The following is a 25863-nucleotide window of genomic DNA, read 5'->3' as shown; positions in this document are numbered from 1 at the left end:
CTCTCTTAAGAGTTCATAGTTTCCTTTTTAGAGGCAGTTCATTACTATCTATGAATTTCATGGGCTCCTGTTCTTGAATTACTCTGCCTTTTCCCTCTTCCCCAGGGAAGTTCCCCAAAATAAAGCAGTTGAATTTGGTTTAATTTAGTGCTTACTTTTAATTTTGTACTTTGTTCCACACAACCTGTATCGTTCACGCAATCAAAGCAACCAGAAAAAAGCAGTTTCAATTTGACAAGGCAGGATCTGACATCATTGATTAAAAATAAAAATAATTTTCCTGAGGTAAACTTCAAGTATTCTTTTCCAATTTCTTTTTACATTAGAGGGAATCCTTCAAATCCAGTAATTCATCAGTGTAACACACATGCAAAAAGGAGCCAAACTAAGCCAACTTTATAGTAGAGAAAATACTAATATAGTGCCATTTACTCTAGATAAATTATTTTCCATACTTGTTTAACCACTAATTCCAATTTAAAGTGAGTGGTGTAACATTTAAGGATATAATAAGTCTCTGATTGTGGTTAATACTAACAGGTCACTTTTAATTACACAGAGACTTGGGAGGCAGAACTTCCTTGCATTTTACACACAAAAAGGTAGAGAATATATAGAATAGAATATAAAATACTAGTTGGAAATGTACAGAGAAAAACCATAATACTGATATCTGGTTGACTGGTTCTCAAAAACAATATACAAATTTGTGAATGGATACAAAACTTAGTAGTTTGTTTGATTTTTCAGTGCCTGTCTCTATCAGAAGAACAAAATTCAGCCTATCTGATATTATATGTGACTCTTCTCTCTCTCGAATTTGGATGTCCTTGAAATAACTTTCTACTTGCAGACTCGATTAATATGTAAATTCAACAACTCTCTCAAAGCATGAGAAGTAATACAAAAATTTGTAAGTGGCCCTAGCAAAGTTAAATAATAAAAAGGAAATTTAACAGCAAATCACTTGTTACATCTTATCAAAAGGACAAATTGTTAGGTATCTATTAGTAATTAAGTTACTTCAGTCCTTCTTCTTGTCAAAGCAAAATGCATTACCACCACAGCAAACCCAAAGGAGTGATCAGCTATACTTCTGAATTACAACATTAATTTAGCTTTCTTTAATATCAAAGTCTGCTAAAACCAATAAAGAGGTCTCCATATAATTATTTTCTTTCAGTTCTATCTTATCACATCTTCCTTTATTCAATCCACACTGAAGCTTAAGCAACAAATTTCCTTACTGTGACTTCAATCGTCTTCACAGTTGTTTTTCTCCACAACAACATATTTGAAGCAAAAAAAAAAATCAAAGTACAAATAAGCTAAGTTTCCCTTGGACAGATGATCATTCAGACTTGGTGGTGGCCATATCAGAAAACATGCTTATACCACTTCTTGTTTCACAGCAAAGGACTAAGCTGCTAACTTAAAATATGTCAGGAATGTTTCACTAAGCATTTGAATAACACAATCTGTCTTGGAAGGACACACTTAGAGTAGAGAAACATTTAAGAACTTGCAACAATTCAAGGTTTCTTTTTAGTATTATTTGCAGCTAAAATTCATAGAAGTTTTGCACAACCCACATCTGAATCAATTACTTTTTGTCAAGTATATAGGTATTTTTTCCCCCAGTAGTCACAAAATACAAAATATTGTATCTCCCAAGAAACTCCAGACAGAACTGGAAGTTGCTTCCTTTTGCTCTTAGGGGAAGCATGGATGTATTTTTCCATCATTTTCAAAAAATGATGATCTACATTTTTCCCCAACAGAAACAAAGTCAAAGATCTTCAAAAAAAGGAGCAGGTATCCTACTACTAATGAATAATTCCATTTTTCTACAAGTGAAAAACAGTAAGACTCTAAGTGGCAAAGACAATTCTACAAATCTATTGATATAGTCATAAAATGCTCAGTTGTTGCTTCCTGTTTCAAAAATTCTGCAAAAGAAGTCCAAACTTGTGCCAAACTTCCCTGGACAGAGGAAGTTCCATCTCATCTCAGTAATAGTCTCACTTAATGAAAGCTACAGAAGGACTTGTGATTCCACAGAAAAGTGCTGACGAGTTCACTAATTTAAGACCTGTTTTCTACACTGATTTCCAGCACAACTAATATTTAATTACAAGGTTGTGTGCCATGGTAAGACCTCTAAAGAAGGATTGTTACAGGGGTTTGTCTGCCACAAACTCACAAGTGTCAGCAACAAATCCCTGAGCATGCAGAACAAAGTTGGTAGAACTAAGGAGGCTTTCAAAGCTGAAAGAGATTTTACCTGTGTTCTTAATTAAGATATTCTTTTGATAGGTACAGAACAGAGGAAAGGAGTCAGAAGAACTCAAGCACAAGTATGCATTAGGGAGAAAAAAGGATAATCAAGTATGAATGTTTTAGAACTGTATCAATCTCCTTGATGATTGACCTGCATTTCTAGTCCTCTTCATGTTAATCAATTAATGTGGGTATCCAATTTCAGAGTATTTTGGGCAAGAGAAAGACAGAGAATTTTTTTGCTTTTTATAAAAATGTTCTTTTATTATTTACTAGGAGATATGAGTATTAGATATTAAATTTCATTACTTTTGTCTTGAAAATAATTTGTATTTAAATTTAGGATGAAACCCTAATCTATCTCTTTTTTTCTTTAATGACTTTTACATTAGTCTTAAAAGTAAATCTTGCATTAAGAACTTTTTCTAACCTGGCCATATCAACAGAATTAGTAGCTTCCATCATACATTCCTGTAAGGCAGTATTCAAAAAGCAACACAAAAATGAAACATGGTTTGGCAATCAGAAACCAGAAGGAAAGCACAGAAAAAGCTACAGATTTCAGTATGTTCTCATTTTAAATAAAGCTCAAGTGCCAACACAGCAATGCCTGTAATTATGTACTGTAACTTACACAAAACCTGAAACCTGCTGTCTGTGATGTTTTCAACTTCACCACCATCAGTTAAAACCTCAAGGAACTTGTTTATTTATTAAAACCTTCATTTTTATACCAAAGCATAAAAATGTACCTCTGTTAGGAAAAGCACTTTTAATTATCTGGATTGCTTTAAATATGCCTTGAAGTTGAATGAAGAAAATTTACCCGCAAAAAGCAAGAAAATTAAATTTTTCATTCCTTTTATTTTTGAAGAAAAAAAGTCAGACTTACCTTTTACATTACTGAGTAGAAAAATAACAGCTAAGCCAAGAAACCATTTAAGCTTCAAATGTTATAATGTAATTATGATTCTATTAAATTTGTGCAGTACAAACTTTACCTCAATCAATTTTCTTTCATAAGAGCTGGCGAGTTCCTCGTTGTTCTCTACTTGCTTTTGCTCTGGAATCGTAAATTCACCATCAGTGCTCCAAATGTTTGGCAGAACTAAAGCAAAGAGATACCTCAAATTAAAATGGTAAATTCCAGAAACATCTAAGACATCCTGTGTAGAAGTAATAGCTCTATAAGAAGCAGTTACTAAAAGTATCAAAATAGAATGTAATATTAAACAGTATCAGAAGGACTAAAATACAAATTCTGCAAGGAGCCTTTTTTGTGAGCAATATTTAGAGTGGTACTCTTATTAGAAAAAAAAATGTAAACTAAAAGCAATTGGCTGTTTTCTGAGTAATACATGAAGGTAGTAACTGCAAATCCTGCCCTAAGTCTTTTAAAACTAAGTCTCTGCTTCTCTTCTAAGACTTTTTTCTACTTGGCTTCCAAAATATCATTTCATATTGCACAGACTGCTTACACATCACAGAAATTACAGAAAACAGGGCTGAGAATGGACATTCCATACTCTATCCAGTATTTCATGTTTTTGCATAAAGCAGAATCAGCTGTAGTTATTCCATTCCTGACAGTTAATTGTCTAATTTATTCCTAGAAACCTCTCTGCACAATCTATTTAAATTTAAGTATTCTTCTCATAAAAGTTGTCTTGATAGCTAATCAAACTTCCTTCACCTGCCATGTAAGCCCATTACTTCTTTTATCTGCAGTGAATGAAAACTTCAGTTTATTCTATTCCTGTTCCCAGCCTTCATTTATGTAAGTGATGATCACTTTGAAGGCCTGTTCTAAGTAAATCCCCTCCAAGTTCCACAAAGTTCAATTCAAGTTTTCTTCGTTTGTTTTTTTTTTTCCACGAATTTCTAAGAAAATAAAAGCACATAAAAGTAAACAAGCCCTAATAAAAGAGAAGTTTAATAAATGCTTTCATTATTTTTCAAAACCTAAACTATATCTACACCCACTGTATGGCAGATGGAAGACACTGTATTTCATCTGACTAAATACTCCTAAGCCTGAGAACTGATTTTTGCTTTGAGGAAGAATATATGCATTCAGAAGTTTATTATTCTTTAAGTGAATTCAAAAGCTATTTCAAGATCTTTTCCTTGTAAATATTGCTTGAAGTTCTTCAGCCAGAAACTTTAAAGATCAGCATTTTTATATAAATAATATTCTATCTAAGCGGGTTTGAAAAATGGTACACAGCCAACTCCTGCTGATGGCTGAGAAGTCAAGATGCTGATTTATTAAATATTTAAATACCAATATCAAACTGCTCAGTCCACGGCAGTGATCACTCATTTTGAAAGCTGATATGATATTCTGAACTCGACTCAGTTCTGACTCTTGGGCAATTTATTTATAATCACATTTGCTGAATGGGGTTTTTTGGCTTTTTTAAGTCACCACAAGGCAAAGTATCATGCTGAGTTTCATTTATTATTTTAGGAAACTATTTAAAAGCCATACTCAATAGCATTTTATCTTATTGCAGCAAACATGAAGAGTCTTCACTATTTATAGTGATAAAAATAACAGCAGCAGAAGCTCAATTTATTTTGGCTCTTTCAAAATAGTTTCACAGAAAATCTAAAAACCCAGTGTTCTAAAACCTACAATGCACTTCAGACTTTTGTTTTGATATCATTTGGAAGAAGATTAAATATCATTAAAATTATTTATTATGTATACAAACCACGGGTGCAATAGTTTCTACAAATCTGGTGAAAGAAAAAACTTCTTGTGTCTCACTCTTCTTTTTTGCAGTTAGTTCTCAGGGATTATTTACATACTTAAATACTTACTTTGAGTCAGAGGCCCCAGTACTACTAAAATTTCACCCAAATCTTCAATGGCAGCTAAGAAAATAATTCTAGTTTTATAGAAATACAATGTGTGAGTTAGAATGGAAAAAAAATTATGACAAATAGTGCATGTAGCTGGTCATTAATGATAAATATTACAGAAAATTACTGTAGATTGATTAAATATCCTTGGAGCATAAAGCATACATGTGTTCATTTTTAGAAGTGTTGGTACTGTTCCATCCCCCTTTTTCATCTATAAAATCTGACCATCCTACTCAGTTTCTATTCTTACCACTCGCTAATTTGCATAATTTTAACATGGTGGAATATAGCTAGCCTAGGAATACTTTTTTCTTTTCCTATAATTACCCTCATCATGGAAACTGTCACTATTTAATGAAGGATAATTTCTGCTATTATAAGAAGCCTAAGCGATGGTTTTCGTGAATAATTCTCAATATGAATCACTACACTCGGCACAGTCGGAAGTAAAAACATGTGTTCTCACTAACAAATATCCTTTTAAGGATGAATGAAGTTTTTCAACTCCAGATAAGTATAGTGACTAGCCCTTAAGAACAGTGCTATTCATTCATAGAGCCACTTACAGGGCCACAATATTCACAATTAAAAAACCATCAGACAGATGGGGCCAATTTCTGAAAAGCCATCTCGTCCCTCAAAACACCTTCTTGCAGTCAGTGGAAATACAGGTCCCACCAGGAGAGGATCCAGAATCAAAGCTCCAATTCAGCTGGTCGTGGACACTTCTATCACAGACCCCAGAAAAACAGGTAAGCCTGCTGCTAACTCATTATCTTTCAGATATAAAACCTGCTCATTACTACTCAATACAGAGTCTATTTCAAACACACTGATCTCCAAAACAAGAGTATAACCTAGAGATACTAAATTTTCTCTCCTCAAAATAATTATTTTTATGTTCCAATGTTACAGTAATTCACAGATTATTGTTTATATGACAGCTTTTTCTGGGAAATTTCTTACTGAAAAAAGTAAGGCCACCTCATCCACCAGAAAATGCTCTGTAAAAATAAGTACAAAAATCTACATCAGTAATTTTCCTCAAAAGGAAAATACATCAAGTATGTTATTTTCACTACTGGGAGATATTACTCTAGGATAGTTTGAAGAAATAAACAGGGCTTATAATCATCTCTTGCTATCCCCAGTTTCATGTAAATGATTTCATTTGTTTTGGTGAAGATTCAGCAAGGAAAGCACAGACTTCTTCATTGTTTCTGCTCAGCAGTAATTTGATAGTATTCCATCCCATAACATTCCTTTGTTTGCCATCGATCTGCATTACAAAACTCCTCACACAACAGCAAATAGCCCAGTCAGAGATGAATCAGGGACAGTTCTCACAGAAACAGAACTCTTGTCTTTCCAGATGCTGATATTTTCCCACAGGGGGAGAGCTCAGGTCACACTGGGCAGCACGTGTAAGCACAAACCCTGTCCCCAGCCACACTAGGATTGTGTGGTGTGGCTGAAGAGTTGGTTAAAGACCAGGGCTTGCACAGGACTGGGTGGTTCGTTGTCTAATAAGATTCATTCCAGGACCAATCAGGGGAAAAAAAGAAGTTTCTTGTAACTCAGAGCCAGGTCTAAGCACTGGGAACTCTTTCACTGTCGTTTCCCTACAAGACCAGGGGTCACTTCCATCATTTAGTTCCTATCCCTATGCCTCCAATATACTCTCTCTCAATGGCAGCAGCCACAAAAGCAAACCCTGTGCATGGATTTTTTTCTCCCTTCATGTTATCCTTACCTTCCACTGTTTGACCTTCTCGTCTGAGCATCTGGACAGCTCCTACATACTTCTTAAGTTGCACTTTTAGCACCTCATTTTCTCTATTGATAAAAAGAACAGAATAAATATTATTGGTTTCTCAAAATAGATGAAAGCCCTTTTCAATGGAAACAAACACACCATCTGTTATAAGCTTTACCTACGTTGTGTCGCACCAGTGAGGGGGGGGGAAGATTTACACATTAATAATACATTTACAGCAGAGTATCAGGAAAACTAGTTTTCCAGGATCACATAAACACATCAGTGAAACAGATTATCTTGTAATCAGAAACTTTCATTAACTGTTTAATTTACATTTTCCATACTATGCTATACTGATGGCAAACAAATGATATAGGCTCTCTAAATCAACAATCAATTAAAACATAAGGATGGGATACTAGACAAGGACGTTTGTTGCCAGGTGTGATGGAACCCTGGGCATGTAACAGATCACAGAAAGCTGGAAACAGATGAAACACAAAGGCAGGCATTTTATTTATGGGAATTTATTTGAGAATTAGAAGTATTCAGAAACATGTGTAAATACGTTTGATGGTCCTTATGATATTATATATACATACACACACAAAATATACATATATTATGTATATACACACACACACAAATAAACTGCTGTTGTGAGCAATGCCACATTGCTCATATAGGAAGCCTTGACTGCTACTATATTCATATTTCTATGGATTTCAAATCAGCTTTCTGAATTATGCAACCCCAATTTTATTCAGTGTTAATCAATAGAAGTGGAACTATACACAATATAATGAGTTTATATTATAAAACCAATCTCCACTTCTTCCTGCTCCCTCCCAGAAGAAGCTCCTTCATCCCTTACTAAATATGATTAAGTTGATTATCTTGTATCTCACTCTTTTTATAAAATGTTTTTGTCACTTGTGACATGTCACCAACTAACTAAGCAGGAAGAAAAAGTCATTTATTATAGGAATATTCAAATTAGTTTTCACAAGCACAAACAAGAGATATTTTTTCCTCTCTCTAAGAAGTTGCTTAGGGGAAGTGATGGAATCATTTCAAGATGCACAACACATCATTTCACCCATCACTGAAGGGCTGTGGTTGTGAATGAAGTGTTGTAAAACAGAATAATATAAAATGCCAAATCCAAATGCAATGTGGCTTAAGTAATATAGACAGTAGATAAGAGGAGGCAAATTAGGTGACAGAATCTACAGTAAACAGAAGGTGCATAGAAGTGTAAGTCAAAGTACAGCCAAAATTCTCATCCCCCATTTCCCTCCACGGTGCATTTTCATCTTCTCTATCTGCTTTTCTTGCTACAAAGCCTGTCTTTTGTATTATGCTTTCCTCCAACACTGCTGAATATAGTCTAAGGATATGCAATCTGAGATTATCCAATTTCACAGTCAACTTCAATAAATTTCTTTGCCTTGCAAAGGGATGTAATAGCATTCCATACAGAAGAAGGAATCTCAATTAAAAATCTTTAGTATTGCCAAGAAGCCACTGGCACAATATGTCCATGAATTTGAGAAAGGTTCTTTGATAAGGACAAAAGGAAACAACAAAGAACCAGCTGACAACATAATACTACAGAGTCTATTGAGCCTATTCTATCAGAAGACTGGGAAATAGGTTGAACACTGAGACTGCTCCTTTTGAAACAATATAATAACTGTTATGAAAGAGCTATTCAAATTTTTCACACGGAAGAATGAGATTATCACTACTTGAAACTGAAATTACCTAAGATTTTTTCCATTTTTCAAAGAGAACTTTGTAAACTTGGTAAAAATTTCTCTCAGTAAGCCAGCATTTTGTCTAGGAGAGCAGAGACTCTCTGGAGAGTCCAGGAGACCGGCTGAGTAACTGCAGATATCCAGAAGCCATCATTTCAGCACTGACTGATGTGTCACTGAAATTTGTGTTCTCAAAGCCTCCAGGAAGGCATTTATGTCAAATTCTTCAAAAGAGCTTTGGGGACACACATAAATATCAGATCTCATAATGTGAAAAATATTCATTCATCAAATCACAACAGTCAGATTCTTACTGAATGATTTCCCTTGCCTTAAAATATTCAGAATTTTATAAGTGAGGAAAATTTTCTCCTCTGGTCACGTGATCAATTGTTCTCAACATAAACAGTGAGGTTTCTCTACTTCAAAACATCTAAAACTTAGTTTCCTCTTATTCACCTACTGTATTATGCACTCACAGAGCAACTGCAAACTTTTTGTTACTTCTTTTGATTATTCATCTTGCCCAACTCCTTGGTTTAAAATATTATTTATTAAAAAATTTTACTACCCTTACTATTGCAGTAGCATCACCTCCAGTGCACAAAGTGAACAGATGAAAAAAATTAGAAGGAAAACCTATATTCCAAAATAACTATATGCAATGTTTGTAGGCTAGAAAATGAGTTGCAATGAATCATTAAAGAAATGCATCCCAAGTCCATAGTAACTGGTGACACAAGAATTTGTTGTACCTAAGCAGCTCCCAACAATGTTTTTATCACACAACAAGGCAAACTGACTGTCAGAAGAGCAATCAACACAACATACCCAGTCTCGGTAACAATAACAGAAATTACATAAACTTGTTTAAAAATAACTAGTTAGTCTAAGTGAGCATCTCTTCAGATCTTGTTATAAAAGCTCCTTATCTTTTCTTTAAAAAGGTATGTGCATGACAAATATCTGATTCACCCATATGTCACTGCAAATTCTAAAACTGTGGGGGAAGTGAGTCAAAGAAACACGAATACACAGTTCCTAGAACCTGAAACATGAATATTAAATACTGAAGTATTTGCATTGTCTCTATTGCCTTACAGTACACGAATGTCAAACCCACTTACCCATATCTCTCCCTACCCCAAGTGAGTAGTTTGGTTTGATGTGTCACCAAAAGCAGAATTAGTAGTGTTCTAAATACTTTTTTTTCCTAAGAAAGCTTTATATTTATCGTTTTCAATAAAAAGCTTACAGGAATTTCAGTTGTGGCACTTTAGGACTGACACCGAGCACTCAGCCTGTGCATGCAGAAAACAAACCCTTCTCTCTGAGATAAGGCCCAGATTACTATTCTTATTTAACTCTTGGGATGGGTTTGTTGTTTACTATACATGTGAATCATCCCCAAGAACTCACACATCATAGTTTACTCTAGAGATTATTTAGAATTGTAAGAAAAATCAAACTATTACAGCAGCATTTACCTTCAAAAGTCTTTCTTAAGCTAAATCACATTTAGATGAGGGGAGGGTTACAATTCTTTCAGTAGAGCTGTGGCATAAAGTCAAGATGAAGGCAAATCACTACTGGGGCCAATGTTGTTTAACACCCTCATTAATGACCTGGGTGCTGGGCCAGGGTGCAACATCAGCAAGGTCACAGCCAACACAAAACTGGGCAGCAGCTGATACACAGGGGGGTCGTGCTGCCATTCAGAGGGACTGGGACAAGCTGGAGAATTGGACTCAGAAAAATTCCATGAAGTTCAACAAGGGGAAACGTGGAGTCCTGCATTTGGGGAGGAATAGCCTGAGGCACCCATTCATGCTGAGGGGCTGGAAAACAGCTCTATGGAGAAGGATCTGGGAGTCCTGGTGGAAAAGCAGCTGACCACAAGTCAGCAACATACCCTTCATGGCAAAGAAAGGCAACAGCAACACTGCTGAAAACACTGCCCACAGGGGCTGGGGGATGTTCAAAACCTGATTGGAAATGGTCCTGAGCAACCTGTTACAGCTGATCTTCCTGGAGCTAGGGGAAAACAGCTGCACCACTTCAGAAATTGGTACTTGTTTGTTAATAATGTTTGGCAACAACTGTTGCTCGTGATGCTCAGCCATGAAAACCTGCCAAGAGGACAAGAAAGCATCAGCTCATGGAAAATGAAGTCATGCTTAAGTAATCCAGTAGGAGAAAGACAGAGCAGACGGAAGTGTCACTGAAGGGATGGATAATCCATTCTTTACTGCTTACACACCTGAGGGCACATACAGAAGGGTATCTGTGTCAGCACTGACATATGTTATATAACTGAAAGCAATAAATAAAGACACAAATATTCCTACTAATTTCAACTGACACTAGGACCACTCAGCACTTACTGAGTTGCTACTCACTGGAGTAAGAACTTGCTGGGAGCAGAGGGGTCCCCAAACTAATCTCAGTGTAGTACTACATAAACCACCTACCAAAGGAAACACTGTGGAGCAATATTAAAATGAAATAGCTTCCAAAACAAGTCCACACTGGCTCCAGATCTGACAGCTAGAATCCCAACAATCCAGCTTGTGTATTTTGGGGGAAGAAAAAAAAAAATCATTTTTCTTGCATGCAGACTTTTTTATTCCCTTGTTCCACTGCAGTTACTTTTTGAGACCTTTTCAGCCCTTCTTACCGTGCCAAGGCCTGCACTTTGGTGGCATGTCGCTCTTCCTGCTCTGCTACTTTCCTTCTCCAGTTGTCCATCTCCTGCCTCAGTGCTGCTGAGAGCTCCATCTCTGCATCCAGCAGATTTCGTAGGGATCTGGAAGAAGGCAACAGCCTCTGGTTTGAACCCTGCAAACACTATTTAGTAGTTAGAGTATATTCTAGGAATCACAGAGTAGGTTGCCTGAATGACACCATTAATACAATCCTAAAATTTCATTATTCGATGGAATAAATTCACGTGATTTGATTATACAAAGACAGGGAAAGCTACAAGGAAACAGTCCCAATTTGAGCAGTTGTAAATGCTTACTATTAATTTCTATTACAATCTCATCAACATGCCCAAAGCACAATCTATTATGGGATCTACTGCACCACCACACAGAAAGAATTTACTATTTAAAAAAGTTTATAATGTGTTTTCACTGCTTCAGTGCAAGTCCATACACCTCAGGAATAATCTATAAGCAATATATTTACTAGCAAGGGCAGGAGACAGACATGTCTGTGCTACAGATCTCTGTGTAAAGCCTTTGATGAGATAGCAAAGGTCAGCATGATGTATAATGGAAAAACCCAAAGCATTCTGCCAAAAAACACAAAGCTGAACGGGGCAATAACTTGCAATTATGGGAGTAGGAAGAACAGGAGGCAGGAAAATAGAATCAGTTGGTAGTCACAGCATTAGAAGCCCCAAAACATCTATAGGAAAATGTAAATTACCAAACATCAAATACATTTGTACTTTCATTCATCTAAACATGTGTCTAAATAAACTAAATAAATACAAAGTAGGTTTGATGGCATTTTAAATAAGAGACTGATCATTTTTACATTTACCTCATCATTTTGCCCCAAGTGAACATAAAGACCCTCACAAATGAAAGCCACTTTCAGCATTACATTGTCAGCCATCCTACATCAGTTCTAAACTAGAAGGGGAAAAAAAGACATTTTTGGAATATTTGAAAAAGGACAAACTTTTGCTCATTTGGAAAGTTGTCTTAAGAAATCTTCAGAATTTTTTGGTTGTAAGTTTTGGTTTTGAAAAAACTGCAACTGCAAAAGCTGCCAAAATACAAAGATTTATCTGTGATTAAACTAAACTAACTCAAAGGAAGAAGCTGACCTGAAAACATTACTTTCAGTATCGACATTTAAATAGTGAAGTATTAAGTTTACCTTTCGCAGAAAAATAACACATACATCAAAAAGATTACACAAAAATTATGTATGGCTTCACATAAAGGACAGCTTGTATTAAAGAACAGATTTTTTTTTTTAATTACAGTCCCTCTTGACTTAAAAAAGAAAACTACCTATTCTGCTCCTCCAGTTCATCCTTCCTATTCATCATGGCCACGATAGCTTGGCGAAGTTCATCTAAAGAGAAGGGAGAAAAAAGATTCAATGTCTGTGTGCACTTTGCTCAGTTCAGATCTAGAAGTCATGTACACAGGCAACACACTCCAAATGATGCCAACACCATTTGCTATTCAGCAAAGCACATAAAAACACTCTCAATCTCATCACTAATTTGAGCAATCTTTCAAAACCGGGGTAATTTAACACCGTATCAGAAGAATTGATCAAACCAAATGAGTCTGCATCTGGCTTTAATACCAATGTTTACAAGTGTGCCCTGGGTGCAGCTGGTTTGTTTTAATCACAGCTGTATTGCAGAATGCACCTTTTCACTCTGTGCATATTAATGACACACACTGGTACTCGTTCAGCTCCTTCAAATTGCTTCTTTTCCTTCCTACAAATTCTGGCGCAGGAAATATCACCATTACAGGGAGGTGGGAATAGAGAGAATGTCACTGCTTCTTCATGGCATTTCTTCTCAAGCTCAAGGATTTCTGAATCTTGTAATTTTCTATAAAAAACTTTCTATTTTTTAAAAACACCTTAAAAATACTTTCTGTCATTAAATCAAGAATAAAAATTTTAAAAAACCCAACTGACAGAATTTTAGAATTTTTAAAGATTTCTTAAGGTTTTAACATGATACCAGAAAAGCCAAATACCATACAGAAAAGTGTCAGCTCAAAGCACTGCCTCACCTGGAGTCCTTCTGCTGAGGTTTTAGTAAAGGTTTTGCCATATAACTGTACAGATGCACCACGACTACTTACTATAAATTTACAGAAAAATATTAGGACCTTATCATCTAATCTAAAATTATAGATTTTGACTTCCAGATTTTGCATGAATATATGAAATAAGAGAGGTCTTCAGAGATTTCAGTGGCTTCTAGCAATCATCAGGATGGATACATATCATCCTAAACCAGATTTTTTTTTAACAATTGCACTAACAATTTCACAAATATTAATCAATAATTTTATGAGTGCTACAAGGACACAATTATATTAAAACATCCTTCCCAAGAGTTAAATTAAATGCTCTCATGTTTATATATAATAAATCAACCAGCTCTGTTTTGCAAGTATTCAACAAATTTGTCAATAAATTTTGTGTGCTTTTACTGAAAACATACCAACAGAACTGGTACTACTTGTTTTCTTCCAGCAAGCAAAGCCAGTGGAGAACTTTTTGCCCTTTACATTCAGTTCACTGATTTACCCATATTTTTCTTAGTATTTTCTACAGTTACAGAAATTTTTGCCCATTCAAGAAAAACTTAACATTGTCCTGTGGAGCAGATGAAATCTGCTAAATCTAGGAGTGGCCAAAACATGAAGGATTCCTGTCAATCCACTGTATCAGTCAGTGCTGCAGCCACCACAGTTCCAGGCTGGCATTGGTAACCTCCAGGTTAATCCCACCCTTGCAGGACTGCAGGATTCAGCAGGGTTCTCCTATCATCTGAAATCAGCCAACCCAAATTTCTCCATGCTAGATTTTTTCCAAAACATTTCTGCTTCTTTGGCCATGAAGAAAGTAGATGATTATTTTGCTACTCATTTCATATTATCCATATTACAGCTTAAGAACTAATTGACATTAGCAAGAAACATTTCAGTAGGTCATTAGGGGGATTTTGCAGTTCATTAATTCAGCATAGAAAGAATAATTATTTTTCTACAGAAAAAAAAAAAAGAAAACAAATCCAAATCTTGCAGAAAAGCCAAAAGTGTAATTTGTGGATATTAAATACAAGCATACATTAAAAAAAATCTGGAAACTTTCGCTTTCTCATATTCAAAACCAAAGCTGCAATTACATGGGCACTTTAACCAGTCCTCCTAAGGCTGTGCTTTCAGCAAAAAGGACATTCCAGTTGCCTTTTCCATCATTGCCACCACCTCCCTTGCTGTGGCACTGGTGTTTCTACACTGTCCTGGCAGGACCTGACCCAACTCAAAATTGGAGGTATATTTATTTTTCTTTTCACACAAGCAGTGGCCAAGTGACCTTACTGTTGAGTTTAATGCTGTTGCTGGCACAAGGCATACAACAGAAAGCAGTAAAGGCAGAACACCTTTCTAGTTAATAATAACAATGAGTAAAAGGTGGAATATCCTTTCTGTCAAGAGTAAAGTTCACACAGCAACGAAGTGTCCAGGTAACCACTGTAATTTACACAGGAACTGTAGAAAAACTTAGAATTGAAAGATTATATATGACAAAATACGCTGTGCTCCTTTATTTACATCACTATTTTTCAAAAGATGGTCTGTAATAGCTTTGATTGACTACCACTAATTTGGGGGTGGTTGGGAGGGGTGAGGTGGGGAAACAAAATAAAAAAAAAAAACAACACCAAACCCTACACTCTGAGATTTAACTATTATATTTAGCTACAAAATATCAAACTTGGTGATAATGAAACTCAATACACTATTAGTATTATTTTAGTCATGATGAGACACTGCCACTTTGAGGGCAGACTGGAAAGGTTGGGGATTTTGAGAGGTTTTTGTTTGGGGTTTTTTGGTGGGAATTTTTGGCAGTGAACAATTGGTGGGTTGTAACAGTCCTGAAAATGTAATATGCAATGTTGCCAAAATGTCAAAATGGACCACAATCCATCAGCCTATCTGTGAAACAAACAACTGCTCTAAGGATGAGGAAAGCAGAACAATCCAGGAAGTGTTATATAAATGTATAACACAAGCAAAAGGATCCACTGAGACCTTTTAGTACAGTAACACTCTGCAACAAAATAAAGATCCTGAACTACAAGGTTGAATTCAGAATCCTCCTCAAGAAAGCATCACGCCAATGGTATTTTAAATATTTCAAATGTGTCATTAAAATATGATAATGCACAATCAACAGTTAGTTGCTATTATGTCTCTAACTGAATAAAATAAAGCTGTTGCTACCCAGACAAGTTAATGCAGTGCTGGTTCTGCACTTACTCTGGGGTGCCTACTCTGCAGTAATTGCCTGTGTGCATACTCAGGGGTTTAATGTGTACTCATTTATTAACATTTAAACTGTGAAGCTATTATAAATTGTCTCCATTTTGTCAATTTTACCAGCCTATTTAAACTGTAACCTTAGCTTGCCTAATAACTTAATCTTCTTTTCCTTATTCCATCCAGAATCTTCCGCATGAGCGGAGACCTGAAATCCCACCTTCTCACAGTCCCCTCTCCCACACACACAAAAGCAGAGCACAAAAGCAAGATTCTGTTAAAGGCCATGGTTTGCAAAAAAAAAGAAGAAAAAAGATTCTTGAAATAGAAGATGTTAAAATACTTTTCTATTTCCTTTTGCCTCATTCTTCTGAGAGTTATGGAATTGACAACACTATAGAGACACAACCAAGCAGCAACTCCAAATTTCATTATCACATACAGGAGAAAAATCAATGCTTAATTTAGGATCACAAAAGAAAACACACCTCACACTCAGTATTCCTTGCTAATTTAGTTCAATTACAGACACCAGTGGAGATGTGGAGGAAAGCTCACCACAAACCACTGGTCTGGCTAAGAGACCAGAGTTCCCAGGAGGCTGGTACAGCCTGTGCCTACCCAAGCAGCATGGTTATACTTATGCTGTTTCTTCTTGAAGTGATGAGTATTAAGGAGTCATATTTTCTATAATTTCTCAAAACAAACACAAGAACTATACAATTTATCATCAACACTTCTTTAGCCTCTCCATCCACAATAAATACAAAAGAGTAAAACAGTATTGGTGTCATTAAATAAGTAAAAAGTTTCCAAGAAAAAGTCAGAAACTTTAATTTCATGATCTTTTGATGCAAGGAACTGAATAGAACTAAAAGGGCACCATCCTATTTAATTCAGGTATAACATTTAAAACTTTCAAAAAATTGCAATTTATGACTTTCACTTATGCTTCTGGAAAGATTTCAGCAGCATGTCAGACCAGTCAGCTGAATGCAAACAAAGTAAATCCAGTATCATACACCGAGGCAGGTTCACTTCAAACCTGCCAGAGCACCCACAGTTCAGAAGCTTTTGTCTGTTATGCTCGCCTCCGAGATGAGTGTATGATCATAACCTAATTTTTCCAGCAGACTTATGTCTCATACATTGTGTGGGTTAGAAAAGGGAATAAATTTAAAAAAAAAAAAAAAAGTCAGGGTTGCAGCACTAACCATAAATTTGGCGTTTTCTGACTTCTGGACTTCACAACTTCAATCTTTCTCCCCCCTCTTCTATTTTTTTTTTTTTTTAATAAAACAGTAGGAGGACAGCCAAGTATTCTTTCTTCATGAAAGTGTTTGATGTTAGACTTTATGTCCTACTTCGGAATTGCCTTGTGCTTGACATGACATTTATGTTCTCTAAAGTACCATTAACAAAGAGTGATACACTACTGCTATTAAGGATCAGCCTTCAGCACTAACATATCTAAAAATGAAGTGATAATCAGAGTTCTGTAAAGACAGATATAAGAAAACCAGTGAAGACTTTCATATTATGTAACCTTGGGGGATATTTTTGCAACAACTTCTTGAAAAAAGGATTCCCATGTGCAAACCAGTAATTCCAAACTATGTCTTTCTTTATAAGGTCACCTTCAGAGCATGAAATACATTATGCTTTAAGAAACACCTGTCAATTTTCCAGCAACCTCCAGAAAAGTCATAAGTTTCACAACTTATGTTGTTTAGCCCAAAAGTGGATAAGTATGTTTTGCAATCACCTGTTATGAAGAATGAGCTGTAAGTGAAATCATCTCTCAGAGAACACAAGGTCATGCAGAACTCCTCTGCAATCCTGCACACAAACTATCAGGGTGGGCTGGGAGCAGTCTCCAGGAATGATTTTTTTTTATTTATTTTCCTGAGTGCAAATTTACACAGATATTTTCAGAGACAAACAAAACTTCCAGCAGACTAGTTACATCCTAAATCAGAAGTCTGACCTTTAAAGACATGAAGAGCTTTATGCTCCCTAAGCTGCCTGCACGAACACTGGCTGTTAAGACTTTATTTAGTGCTCAAGAATCCAGTAAATATTTTCCTGTCATGTCACTATTCATAGGGCAAATATTAATAAGAAACAAATTAGACAATCCAGTGCTGGCCTTCTACTGCACAGGAGGGTCCTGATCAAAAATAAGTCTAAGATGAACTGCAGCTTTGCTCTCACCAATGAAATACAAACACCCTCTTTCCACAGCTGTGCTTTCAAAGAAGTCACGAGAATTTAGTACCTGTCAGTGACCAGTGGCAACCAGGTGACAGAACAGGTCAGAAGCTGTTTAGAGGACACAGAAAGTACAAACACATGCACCCTATTGACTTACACAACCAGGATAAAAATAAAATACGTAGGTTTGGTTATTCAGTAAAGTTCTTTAGTGATTGTGAAAAAAACGGGGGCTTTCTCAAGAATACATGGAAAAATATGGAATGACGTACAAAGCTCCAACCTTTGCTAACCTTTGTGGTCAATACCAATTTTAAAAACTGAAGAAAATGAGAGTGGAAAAACTAAATTACCAATTATTTACTAAAAATAGCACTATAATAAAAGAACCCTGTAAAGAAGGACCCAAGCAGTATCCTTCTCAAATGAAAGTTTTGGAACTCCTTTTTTTTCCACTGCAAAAACAGAACGAGGAGACTTGTGCTGGTGGGACAGATTGTTTTCCACCAAAACAATGCTGAAAATATAATCTTTCAATGGCAACACTTTGGAACAGACAGAGACGTTTGTGATCCAAATATGATAAACATAATTTTTTTAAAAATTGGAAATGTACATAATAGATACATATATATAAAACTTCTTGAAAACTTAATTCTTAATAAAATTGGTTCTAAGACATAATGATCTGTAAAGTAGGGTAAGCTTTCAAAAGATGTCTAAAATACACAGCAAAAGTAACTCTGTGGATTTTGATTTCTCTTAAGTGATATTAGTATTTTTTGAGCTGTATCTGCTGCTGAGCTAACCTATACCTTACAAATGCACAAGACATGAATTCAGGAAAATAATTCAAAATAGCAGAAATTTTAAATTACAGTTTCTCACAATATAATTTTCTAGCCTGTACATCAAAAGAAGCAAGAAAAGGTTAGTACTATACTAGTAAGTCGGGAAGGAAGCAGGAAAAGAATAAAATTTCAAAAAATTAATTTCAGGCTTTGTCTCCAGAAGTATGAAGCACAAAAATCCAGTCACTGGAGACCTCACAGCTTTTCTCACTGCACTACTGCATTCCATTTTTCTTGCCTGATGTGTTAGAATCAGTTGCTATGCAACCAAGCTATAAGCCTCACCATTTAATAATTCTTCTGCTAATTGCAATAGAGAAAAAGAGCTTCAGCGTCTGACTTTGTCATAGCACTGACTTCTTCCTGTGCAAAGAATCTACGACCAATAACAACAAACTTGAAAAAAGCATTTTTATTGAGTGTCTCTGGGATCAGCTATTATACTGCTATTGACTAATACTATAAATGCATATTCATCTGAATTTTGATTATAATTATGACTATTTACTAAGTGTCCTACTAGCTTTGTAGGTGGTTTTGAAATGCTTCCCTCCCCCAGTTCCTTCCCCCAAAGCCTTCTCTGAAATGGGAAACTAATGACAGCGTGCATGCTTCTGTTGATCCCGTGTTTCCATTTCATTTACAAATTGCCAAGTACCAAGAACTGAAAATCTGAAGATTTTCTTTCTATTTTATAGCTGTCTTACCTACACCTCGGAACTAACTGAGCAACTGAAGGAGACCAATTGCGGCCCCTGCTGGTACCTGACACCTACAAAACAACAGAATCAAGAGAGGGCAGCAACACCAGAAACATTCCCGTTGAAACGCTGTAACCCAAAAAATAAAATAAAAATGTAAGAACAAAAGGATATCGTAGTAATAACATCAGCAGAGAACATCTAATGACCAGGTATTGCGGTAACCAGCAACAGGAACTCCATCTACACCTTCAGTTACGTCTCAAACTGGTTTCCCACTTCGTGAAGGACTTTGCAAGAAAGGATTTTTCAGCTTTGTAAAGCTCAGCCAGCAGACCAATGCCAGAGCCTGGAACCTTGCCCAGTGAAAATGCATGGTCTACCTCCTTTACCACAGGTTGACACAGACAGCACTTGAACATGACTTCAAAAAATGAGATTAGAATATTTTAAGGGTTCACCCGTTTTGTTGGTTTCATGATTCAGTTTCAGTAAAGAATCTTGGCTGCATCATTCTAACTTCCCAAATGTCATAATTTAAAACTTGTACACATTTAAATTTAAAAGAAGAAACAAACACGCACCCAAGAGCTTTAGGAACAAAGCCAGTTCAGTTACAGAACATTCTGTACTGTGAGGAACATCAACACATACTGGCTCACGTGTTTGGACAGTCAGTTTAGGAACTAAGTCTTTGTTCTACAAGAAAATAGATTAAAGATGGGGTGCCTGTGCTTCTATTAATCTATTTCTACAGCAAAGGCTACTTTATCTTGCCTAGTTCTACTCTGAATACTACTGAAAATATGACTGTTCTCCACCTTCATCTTAACTAAAGCTTTTGCATATGAAAGCCATATTTATGTTTGGAACAGATTTTCATATCAAAATCACAGACTGAGTGTACATAGAAAGAATTCTGTGTTTGGTTTTTTCTGACTAAGCATAAATGAAAGCAGGAAAAATAATTTTCAGAGCTTGCAGACATTTAAAGATGTTAATCAAATTAAAATCATTGTTTTTTATTTAACTACTGAGGCCACATCTACTATAAGGATATAGCAGTTGCAATGAACCCTAACCTGGGATCTGCCAATACAAACATCATTTTAGAGTAGTTCTTTCTAATGTGGCCAGCACATCAGAAATGAAGTGCTCTATGCCTCTCTAAACAGATCCTACTGAATTAAAAATAGAAAGAATTATAGGTCTTTCAAAGTTATTTCCATCAATCTAGATACATCAAGGAAGTACTTACTAATTGTCATGGATTCTGGCACGGTGGCTGAAGGCAACATACTGCTTAAAGTATTCACTTGTGCTGGAGGACTGACTTCCACTCTAGTCATAAAAGTACAGAATAATCAATAAATGGAAACAAAATCCTAAATTCAAATCTTAAGAAAAAAACCATTCCAGAAACTAGAACTGTCATGCTATTCACCCATATTTAATAACTTAGGTTTAACTATCCTTTAATGCATCTCCTGGGAGCCTGATTTAAGAATACACACAAAAATCCTCCAAATTAGCAGGTCATGGAGAATAAAGTAAAAAAAAAAAATAACATAAAACCCCAAATAAAACTTATTTTCAAAACCAGGAGGCCAAGTCTGTCTGTTATTTGACATGACAATGTGAATTCTTCCAGATAATTAAGAGAAGGTCAGTATATGAAATAAGGCAAAAAGGGAAGTGCAGGTTTTTTGCATTTGTCTTTCCAAACATTTGCACAAGTACCCAGATGGGTAGTTGGTTTTCCAGAGCTGATTGCATTAGGTAACAATAATAAGTTGCCAGCTATAGGGTGAAGTTTTTTTTTTAAGAAAAACATATTTGACACATACCTGTAAGGGAGATCAGATCTTCTGGGAACCAGTTCTACCGGATGAACAACATGTTCATGCCCCTCTCCGTTCTCCAAGTTATCTAAAGTAGAATGCACAAGCATTAGCTCTCTTCAGTTTACAGTACTTTAAAAAAATAAAACATAAACAAATCCAGAAGGAAGGTAGTTACATTTTTAAATAGAAATACTCATCTTTACTAAAGATTGAAACACTTTAAATTCTTTCTCCAAAGCTGGCTTCTGCACATTCACCCCGAATGCCAGCTGGATTGTAAAGTCCCTTAGGAACACAGTCATCATCAAAAAAAAAATCAGTATTGCACAATTCCTACATTTTATATGTACATTTTACACTAACAGTGTTGCAAAGCTATGAAGAGACTTCTTACTGATGTTATTTTTGCAAGCCCCAGGACTTCAACCTCCACATGCATCTGCTACTCATTACAAATCTGTTTGTGACTTGCAGAAGAATTTGTGGTTAGTCCCAGCACGTGAAACCTTGCAAAGACACCAGTCCTTTATGTATTCCCAACAGAGCACCATGGCTGTTCTCTGGCTCCTTATGTCTATGTAGTAAACACCAGGAATCAGACAGATGAGACATTGTCTAAAAAGCATGAATAATATGCATCTATCCACAGATCCACAACTGTCGGGATCAAAAGATACACATCACTGGGCCTGTCATTAAGGAAGTTCATGTGGAAAGAAACAAAAATCATATTTTATTGATGTTTTCTGCATCTCACTATGTAAGGGTTACAAAGTTACTATAAGACAGTCCTAAAATCACCAACTAAAATAGCACAGATTTAAAAAGCAGGAATTCTAGGGAAAAAGTTAATGGGAATTAGTTATGACAGAAAGACTATGGAGAAGAAAATAAATTTAGTTATGTCAGAAAGACTATGGAGGAGAAAATAAATTTTTTAAGTTGAAGAGTTTACTGAACCTCAGTTCCTAAAATGCACACTCCATTTTTGTTCCAAGCAACTGAATTTTGACTGAGGCTTTCTCATTCCTAGTTACATGGAGATATAATATGCCCTGACACATCCCTGAAGCACTGCAACAGACTAAAGCTGAAAACACAGATATTAACATACAACAGTATAGATTAAACAGGGCCTGGGTTGCTGTTTCCTACAAGTGATGAAGATCTCTGTCATCATACCAGTGTTGGATCACTCCAGTTTGCAGGATGGAGTGATAACCACAGGGGTTATCCTGTGGTTTACCCCTGTGATAACCACAGGGGTTATCACAAAGAAAGACAGGAGAACTGAAAATGTCTGTGTACTGTGCCAGAAGGGATCTGTTGATCATCTCTAGTAGTCTGAGCATTGTATCCAAAACAGTTCTGAGATGAAGCGAGACCAAACAAGGATCTTCTCAATAAAAGTAAGCCCCTGTTACAGTTATTGTCCTCTTTGGTCATCTGTCTCCACCTTGGCTGAGACTCCTGCCTTTTGATTTCAGCTACAAACTCCAGCTCACAGTCCTGATGCCTCGTGACAATTGTGAGTTCCCATTCCACACACCACCACCCTCCACAATTGTATCCCAGATTTCAACCTGTGGATGTTCTCCAACAGTTTCTGTATAAAACTTAAAAGAACATGATGCCACAAACTATGTGATGTTTTCTAAATCCATTCCTTCATAAACTGAAAAATGTGGCAGCACAAATAAAAAATGAAAATGTACTTTCTATTTTTATTTTGAACCACTGCCATTTCTTATAAGGTACACGTTTTAAAATACAGCAGAGGGCAGTACAGCCTTATTTTATGATTCACATTTTAAATCACTGAACTTACAGAACTGAATTACACTTTTTCACAGGCCTTCAATTAACAATCTGTGTAAACTCTTGGTGCACAAAATGTATATCCAAAAAAATTAAATATTTTACAATGAAAACGTTATTTAATGCTACTGATTAGTTTTTAAATGGTCACTGAAAAAATGAGCATACCTGAAGTTTTAATCAAATACCATACAAGACCACAGTTTAATACCAACAAAACTCTGGGGTTTTTTGACATTGACAAATCCTCCTCAACTAAATAACTACTCAAATCAAGAATTCTGATTCAGAACGAGAATGAATGTTAATTCCTTTCTATCCCAGATGTGCAGTATGCCCTATGTCCTTACAATCCTGTTATTTCTTGCCATTGTCCCATGTTAGAAATTCCATTATAAAGGTTGTTGGAATCCTGCAAATTAAATACCCACCTGTTTGGGAGTAAGAGCCAACAGCACTGACAGGGAACAGCACATCTGAGTCATCATTGAGGACCTGCAGAGGAGTCCAACTGCATATCTGAGAGTTGCAAGTGCCTATTTCATGAGTCCTAGATTTAAAACAAACAAACAAACAAACAAAACAATCTCTTTATACAGTCAATATCCATGTTCATAATGCATATATTTCTTCCAGAGATACTACTTCAAGAAAAATCTCTACTTCAATCTGCCTGCCAGTTTCTTGGCTGGCCATACATTAATCCATTAAAGATCAGACAATCCAAAGCAGATGAGACAAACAGTGCTTGCCTTTTTCCCCAAACAATTTTCTTTGTCAGAAAAAAAGAAAGCATATTAGTATTTAAAATTATTTGTTCTCTCTTGGTTTTGCCTTGGTTAACTATCTCCTCTTGTTTAACTATCTACTCTGATGTAACAGGCTTATTCCGCCTAAAATACATGTTTTTACTGTGAAGCCAAAATAGAATTGATATCATATGAGAATAAGGAAACATCAGGTAGGCCAGAATTATAGCCAGGCTATATCATGCAAATATAGAAGCAAAATATCACCACCACAGTGGCCCAAATGGTTTAAACAATGATCAAGAAAGAAACAAGGAAAAACAAAAAAAGGGAAAAAAGGTTGAGGAGCAGGAATAGGGGGTGGGGGGAAAGCAGAGAAAACCTATAGTTCAGTTCAACACATGAATTTGCCAGTGCCCATGAAGAAAAGGGAAGGGTGGGTGGGAAGCATGGAAAGTTTCCCCCCAGCTCCTGCACCGTTACTTACTTTTCAGAAGCTTCAGTTTCACCTTCTGTGCCTTTATTTCCTAAGGTTTTTCCATACAGCTCATCCTCATCTGCATCTTCATCATCAATGCTCTTCACATCCAGCTTCTGGTACTCGTACTCTCCATTCATGAGAGAGTGAGGCAATGAATTGCTCTTCCACGAACTGTTACTTTCATTCCCGTTCAAATTTTTTCCAAGAGTGCTTTCAGATGAGGACAATGCAAGGACTGAGGATCTGTCTACGCTCTCCTCTGAGCTTTCTCCTGTAATCAGAGTCTTTGTGGAATCCCCCAAATTTTGCTCATCTTCCTCTTCGTCAAATGAGATAATATTGGTCACTCTCTTCTTCTTTTTTCGATCTTTTTTGTATCTCAAATCTAGTAACAATACAAAGTTTTACATAGTTTAGAAGAGAGAAACAATATAGTAAATCTGTTTTTTCCTTAAAAGAGCTCATGTACTAAATGACTTTAGTAAAGAAAAAGCCATTTAAATCTACAAGGCATTCATTAGCTTTCCATACACACAAGCTTTTAAATCTTTAATTACCATCTTTATTTTATCTGCCTTACATAATTCAGATTTTAGAAAACATTTTGGAGGTGCATTCATAACATTATTTGATTGGAACTGGAAAAAAAAAGTTGAACAAACTCATAGAATTAAATTTAAAATAAAAATTTAGCCTTCCTGTCACTTTCTCCCATGGAATACACCTAAAGTATATTCTAGTGTATATTGCAGAGCATGTCTACCCAACAGAGAAAACATGAGACACTTCCAGAGAGAAAAAATTAAAAAGAACAAACTCACAACATGAACAAAATCCACAACTTGCAATCAAATAAAGGTAGTTTTGTCTATACTCTAAAAATTGAGCAGTCAGTTCCCAGAAAAAGAAACTAAACTTGCTCCCTCCCTCAGGTAATTAGCTCTTGGTCTAGAAATACACTGAAATCCTCAGATTACATCAGATCTATTCAGTGACAGCACCTGTTTTTAAATTATTACCTATTCTCACTAAATCCTATGTGCACATGAAGCTGAAGTTGAAGCACGCTAAGAAATATCAGAAATCTACTCACCAGACAACTCACATTGGGACTAAACTGTTTTGTTTAATTCAAATCCAGCTGTTCTATATCCACAAAACATACTTTTAAGAGGATGTTAAAACCCATTCTGCTTGCAAACAGAATTCCAACAAAGAACACAGACTAATGAAAACATCTGACTTGCTCTAACATTACACATTCTAATGGCATTTGAAGAGACTCATTTTTTTAAAGTGACATTTTACTGTAAGCTCTACATTTTATGTACTCTGCACATAATGTACATTATGTTGTAGAGTCATATGCAGCATATGGTCCATTATTGTCTTATTTCATCTTGCAAGCCTATTCTATTCTAACGAAGTTATCCCAAGTCAAGTATCACCTGCAATTTTAATCTCATTTAAGTGCTAAACAACAAAAGCTTTA

General features: G+C 35.9%; 1 protein-coding gene across 1 annotated transcript in view; it reads right to left on the bottom strand.

The window, feature by feature from the left end:
- The window catches only part of SNX29 (sorting nexin 29), a 97603-nt gene that overhangs the window by 58245 nt on the left and 13495 nt on the right, over window positions 1–25863 (bottom strand). Inside the window, exons 8-15 of the mRNA XM_051810222.1 lie at window positions 24378–24756; window positions 23573–23691; window positions 21327–21408; window positions 20738–20820; window positions 12702–12765; window positions 11348–11476; window positions 6905–6987; window positions 3282–3388 (exon numbers count right to left, since the gene is read on the bottom strand). Of these exons, the coding sequence (XP_051666182.1) occupies window positions 3282–3388; window positions 6905–6987; window positions 11348–11476; window positions 12702–12765; window positions 20738–20820; window positions 21327–21408; window positions 23573–23691; window positions 24378–24756 (1046 nt within the window). The remainder of the gene's footprint in view (window positions 1–3281; window positions 3389–6904; window positions 6988–11347; window positions 11477–12701; window positions 12766–20737; window positions 20821–21326; window positions 21409–23572; window positions 23692–24377; window positions 24757–25863) is intronic.

Source organism: Manacus candei, unplaced genomic scaffold (assembly GCF_025592945.1).
Source record: "Manacus candei isolate 608988 ecotype Guabito, Panama unplaced genomic scaffold, ASM2559294v1 h1tg000002l, whole genome shotgun sequence".
In the NCBI taxonomy this organism is placed as follows: Eukaryota; Metazoa; Chordata; class Aves; order Passeriformes; family Pipridae; genus Manacus; species Manacus candei.
Note: the sequence above shows the minus strand (reverse complement) of the source record. Positions and strands in the feature narration are given on the sequence as shown.